Genomic DNA, 5,912 nt, shown 5'->3' on the forward strand with positions numbered 1-5,912 from the left:
TCTCTCTTTTGATTTTCTTTATATGAAATATATATATATATGTGCATAATTATAGAGCATGATTTCACAACAAACATAATGAGACCTACTGAGTCAAAACAGACAATACTTCACTAGAGTTAAGTTAAGATAACTATATTTAGTATCGGAATAAACTTAAGAATACTATCATGCGAATGAATCTTAGTAGATGTGTAAGTTTCAGCCATTCTAAGAAGGGTGTTAAACGTCAAACGAGAAAACCTATTACAGTCTCACATCAAACCTATACCAAGAATATTTTTGGGCACAGACGAATAGTTTAGTTTTCTTTGTGAAACAAAACTCGAAGGCTGAATGGATCAAAATGGGCAATACTTCACCTGGGACTATAAAACCGTTACTACATACATGCCTAGTGATTGAAAAATAAGAGGATGATCTCCTCAACAAGAACATGACCATGCATAAGGGCAATTTACATTCGTCCACTATATATAATTATCACAATAGCACAAGAAAAGCGAGGTAAGAGCATATTTGTCGTTTTCTTTTTTAATGTGAGAAAAACGATGGGGGCGTCAGTGGTATATTTAAACTGCAACCCTTCATTGTTTATGCAAATAGTGGACCAAATGCCCGTCATGTAGTTGTGAGTCCCGATCTTCTCATTAATTGAAATCATAAAAAAAAATCATTTAAAATAAAAAGAAAAGGAGTTACCACTAAATTGCAAATAACAAAAATTTACAGATAGATCACGACTGACTTAAATGAGAAGTGCATGAGCAGGTGGAGAGGTTAGTCACCTCTATAATTTCTCCAAATAAAGCTAAAACACAGACCCATGTCATGGTTAGTAGGTCAGCATTCTTTTTCATGCACTCAGGGTGCTCCATGCAAGGAATCGGAGCCAAATTCCTGGAAAGCAATAGATGGAAACAGTTAGTGGCAATTCTGTAAAGTGGATTTCAATATTTTATCTACTTCACAACTGCGCCTGCTGACGAAGTAAAAAATTTTGTTCTTTCTCGTCAATAGAGGCATGTTTTTGGGGTTGTAGTAAAATATGGATACAGAAAGATAAACAAAAGAAGGAAAAGGAAAAGGAGCTTAAAGTGGAGATCTGAATATCCCAAGTTTGATGCAGAGTGTCTGTCAATTGAAAGGCTGAAAAAAAGAAAAGAAATCAAAGTAAAGTAGTCCAAAAAACAGTGCTTGCTTATCCCCATTAGTTCACAGCCTGTAAGAAGCCTTGAAAATCTGCAAGAAGCCGACAATTGGAGCTAATTCCAAGCATCCCATGTGGGATTCTTCCTTTTTCTCACAGTCTCTGTTTCCCTGGCTGCTCTGCCTCATTTAATCTCTGCTTCTTTCTCTGTTTTGAGTTGCATCTGAAGTGATTTTCCCGGAAAATCCTGCTTTACTTTTTCAGGGATTTGGGTTTTCCATCATGTGGGAATCAGAGAATGAGTTGGTGGATGGGAGAGAATATGGCAATGGACTCCTTAGTTCGAGCAAGCACAGCGTCAAGACCAGCGGGTTTGAGCTAAGGGGCCAGTCATGGTATGTAACAATGCAGGATAGTATTGCACACATGTGGATTTTTGCTTTCTTCAAGCCAGTAAATAAATCTCTTTTATGTTTTGAACCAACTTGGAAAACTTCTAGCATGAAAGCATCTGAAATACTTGGTGGGATTATCCTCCTGTAGGTATGTTGCAACTGATATTCCAAGTGATTTCCTAGTTCAAATTGGAGATGCTAATTTCCACTTGCACAAGGTAGCAGCTTTCCTTGTCAGACTTGAATTTTTCTTTTTTTTTTTCCCCTTTATGCTCGAGGATTGAAGGCACATTCACTAACCAAATGGTCCTTAAATCACCTCACTAACTCTGTTTCTTTCTCTCTCTCTCCCTCTCTTAAAAGTATCCCCTGCTTTCTCGGAGTGGGAGGATGAACAGAATCGTATACGAATCGCGCGATGGAGAACTGAATAAGTTAGTTATGGATGACCTTCCAGGCGGTCCTGAAGCATTTGAGCTAGCAGCAAAGTTCTGTTATGGCCTTGCTATTGATCTAACAGCAGCCAATATCTCTGCCCTAAGATGTGCTGCAGAGTACTTGGAAATGACAGAGGATTTAGAAGAAGGTAATCTTATCTTCAAAACTGAAGCTTTTCTCAGCTATGTAGTCTTATCCTCATGGAGAGACTCTATACTGGTCTTGAAAAGCTGTGAGAAACTCTCACCATGGGCAGAAAACCTTCAAATTGTCCGAAGATGCAGTGAGTCTATAGCTTGGAAGGCCTGTGCCAATCCGAAAGGAATCAGATGGGCCTATTCCGGAAAGCCCCCAAAAGTTTCCAGCCCAAAATGGAACGAGATGAAGGACTCAAGCCCCAGCAGAAACCATCAACAAGTTCCTCCCGACTGGTGGTTTGAAGATGTTTCAATTCTTAGGATTGATCACTTTGTCCGAGTTGTCACTGCAATTAAGGTAAAAGGGATGAGATTTGAATTAGTTGGAGCTGCAATAATGCATTATGCAGCTAAATGGCTTCCAGGGTTAATAAAGGATGGGGTGGGGATGGGGATGGGGATGGGAATGGGAGATGAAGGGAACACCATTATAGATAGTTGTAGTAGTAGTAACAGTAGTGGCTGCAGTTGGAAAGGTGGACTCCATATGGTTGTGGCAGGAGCTAAAGATGATCCACCATCTGTCCAGGCCAAAGAACAACGGATGATCATTGAGAGCCTCATCAGCATAATTCCACCGCAGAAAGACAGTGTCTCCTGTAGCTTCCTTCTACGGCTCCTGAGAATGGCAAACATGCTAAAAGTGGCTCCTGCCTTGGTTACTGAAATGGAGAAGCGGGTGGGAATGCAGTTTGAGCAAGCTACATTGCCAGATCTTCTAATCCCATCTTATAATAAAATTGAAACTTTATATGATGTGGATCTTGTTCAGAGGCTCTTGGAGCATTTTCTTGTTCAAGAACAGACAGAAAGTTCAAGTCCAAGCAGACAATCTTTCCCAGAGAAACGCATGTATGAAGGAACTCAAAGGAACAATGGAACAAATGCCAAGATGAGAGTGGCAAGACTTGTTGACAGTTATCTTACGGAAGTGTCCAGAGATAGAAGCCTCTCCCCAACAAAGTTTCAAGTATTGGCTGAGGCTTTGCCAGAATCAGCAAGAACTTGTGATGATGGGCTTTATCGAGCAATTGATTCCTATCTTAAGGTAATTGAACAGAATGCTATTTGTTGCTCTTTATAAGTAGCTTGAAAGTTTAAAGATTCTAGCATATAGGGCCTTACTTATGTCTGAATTTATGAGTATTGCCACAATAGGTACATATATCATAAGTTTGAGCTTGCATCCTATGCTTCCAAAATTGTGCATTAGACGGACTTAGTGAGCTTGCAATCTGGCATGCATATGTTTACCAAAATTCTACATTACATGGACTTGGAGAAAGTGTAAGGTGTATCTTGGTGTCAAATTTGTTATGTATAATTTTTTTTTTTTTTTTTATGCTTTAAGGCCAAATGAAGTAATTAGAATATAAATCCCTTTTTCTCAAAAAAAGAAAAGAAAAAGAAAAAGCAAATAAATCATAACAAGTAAATTTATCATTGGGTGTATAATATGTGTCTTGCACTAAGAATTATAAATGCAACAGAGAAGCAAACCGATAAATCATATAACCTTGTATTTGGGAGCATGAATTCAGGCTTTGGATTTTAAATCATGTGGATTTGGAGAAAACATAGTATAAAATTTTATTAAGTTTGATCCAAATCCAAGGCTTGAAATCCAAGCTCCCAAACACTTAGTACTCACAGTAAATTTGGCATTTGTTCATTCATTCATCTGTTGGACATATCTGATGGGTGTGCATATGCCAATAGACCAAATAAATTCATTAGATACATTTCCCGTTCCGATGATTTGAGTGTCTTATCCCATTCCGATGCATTGAGTGTCTCGTCCTCATATTTTGAAATAGCCATGGAAATAAGCCAAAAATACATTCAATATTGTGTGCCTACTCTTTTGTTTCTACAGATACAAATGGCCGCACACACACATGTACACATACATTGAGATATATATATATATATATATATATGCACATGCATAAAATAAATAGATAATTCACGGAAACTAAATTGGAATAAAAGGTACTGTCTAATGTCATGATGCCCCCGTAAATCTGTAGAGAAGGCAGAAATCAACATCTTTACTATACTTTTATGGGAAATAGCACAAGGAAAACATGGCAATAGTTTTCCGGTTAGGTAGGGATGGGAGGGAATGACAAGCCTAAATGCAGGGTGGTATGAGCTTGGGCTCTGGGTGACGAAGTCAAGGCGCTTGTCAAGCATTGATTTGTGTGCTTCAAACATGAGCATAATGCATTTTGTTGTTCATTCTTTTTCCTAAATCGAATCACATAGCATAAATTATGTGGGATGTTTTCTCTCAACCTAGCACAACCCTCATCTGTTTTTTTTTTTTTTTCCTGGCTTGGCACCAGATATCTGAAAGAAAAGACATTGTACAAATTTATTTATTTATTTTTACAAATTTACAGGCCCACCCAACACTCTCTGAACATGAAAGAAAGCGGCTCTGCCGTGTTATGGATTGCCAGAAGCTCTCAATTGATGCATGCATGCATGCTGCTCAAAATGAACGGCTCCCACTAAGAGTAGTGGTGCAAGTTCTTTTCTCTGAACAGGTGAAGATAAGCAATGCAATAGCCAACGGCTCCCTAAAAGAAGCTGGTGAATCTCACTACCAACCTATGATATCAAACCGAAAAACATTACTTGAAGGGACACCACAATCCTTCCAAGAAGGTTGGGCAGCAGCTAAGAAGGATATTAATACACTTAAGTTCGAGCTTGAGAGCATGAAGACTAAGTACCTTGAGCTCCAAAATGACATGGAGAATTTGCAAAGACAATTTGACAAGGTGTCAAAGCAGAAACAGACATCAGCTTGGACCAGTGGGTGGAAGAAACTCAGCAAATTTACCAAGATGACACCCTTAGAAACTCATGATATCGGGTCTCAACCCACAGTTGCTACAGAACAGGCTAGAAAGACGCCTAGAAGGTGGAGGAATTCTATTTCCTGAAAACTGAGAAAGACAGAAGAAGTAATTGCCAAGGACAGGATTCTACCTTTCCTATACTGTGTCCTAATGTGCTCCCTCTCTCAGTGTGAGTGTGTGTGTGTGTGTGCGCGCGTGCGGGGACATGTGCATGTTTCTTTTTTTCATTTTATAGAAATTTCTAAACAAATCATATTAAGTAGGAACAATTTTTACAAACCTTTGTTTTCGGCATTTGTAGGTGAGTTTGCCTACTATTTTATCATTGTTATGAAATTTGGTTACAAGAAGAATGTACTACAGTTAAAACATAGTGCAACAATAAAATTTATACTAGTACCCACCTCGTCTAAAAATTAAATTATCAACAAGAAATCAAGTAATAAAACATTTGACTGCCAACGGCATTCAGTTCAACTGTACCGTTGGGGCTCTCAAAAACAGTATGAATTAGAAAAGCAGGCATGATAATTGTGTGCAAGAATACTTTGTAACATATAATGTTTCATTTGTATCAATGTCTCTCATCTCCAAATGGATCAAACTCCTTTCTTTGTGATGATTTCTGCTGAGGATATTGGAACGATATAGGATATGTGTTAAGCTGAAATGGAAACGAAGAAAATGGAAACTCCTTGAAGACGATGAGCTGCAGCAGAGGAGAATGAGCGTGCCAAATTCATTCCATAAAAAAATGAAAACACAATTATCACATGCTCAAATAATCCATTAAAAACCATGTGCTCATTATTCATTAGAATGCAATAACTCCTTTCCTTCTATATCTATCATATGTATCTAT

At 38.2% G+C, this 5,912-nt stretch overlaps 1 protein-coding gene across 1 annotated transcript; it reads left to right on the plus strand.

Annotated features, from left to right (window-relative positions):
* The first annotated feature begins 1,090 nt into the window (after nt 1-1,090).
* On the plus strand, nt 1,091-5,453 carry LOC131164869 (root phototropism protein 3). The gene is made up of 4 exons (XM_058122389.1): nt 1,091-1,545; nt 1,694-1,763; nt 1,909-3,228; nt 4,586-5,453. Exons 1-4 carry the CDS (start codon nt 1,433-1,435, stop codon nt 5,132-5,134), a joined length of 2,052 nt encoding a protein of 683 aa, XP_057978372.1. The 5' UTR covers nt 1,091-1,432; the 3' UTR covers nt 5,135-5,453.
* The last annotated feature ends 459 nt before the right edge of the window (nt 5,454-5,912 follow it).

The sequence above is a fragment of the Malania oleifera genome, chromosome 9 (assembly GCF_029873635.1).
Source record: "Malania oleifera isolate guangnan ecotype guangnan chromosome 9, ASM2987363v1, whole genome shotgun sequence".
NCBI classification, from domain to species: domain Eukaryota; kingdom Viridiplantae; phylum Streptophyta; class Magnoliopsida; order Santalales; family Ximeniaceae; genus Malania; species Malania oleifera.

What these genes read in the sequence shown, in the direction of transcription:
- LOC131164869 (XM_058122389.1), top strand. Translation starts at nt 1,433, where the DNA reads ATGTGGGAATCAGAGAATGAGTTGGTGGATGGGAGAGAATATGGCAAT. An exon ending in GAGCTAAGGGGCCAGTCATG is followed by an intron (nt 1,546 to 1,693) that starts GTATGTAACAAT and finishes ATCCTCCTGTAG; the next exon opens with GTATGTTGCAACTGATATTC. An exon ending in CTAATTTCCACTTGCACAAG is followed by an intron (nt 1,764 to 1,908) that starts GTAGCAGCTTTC and finishes CTCTCTTAAAAG; the next exon opens with TATCCCCTGCTTTCTCGGAG.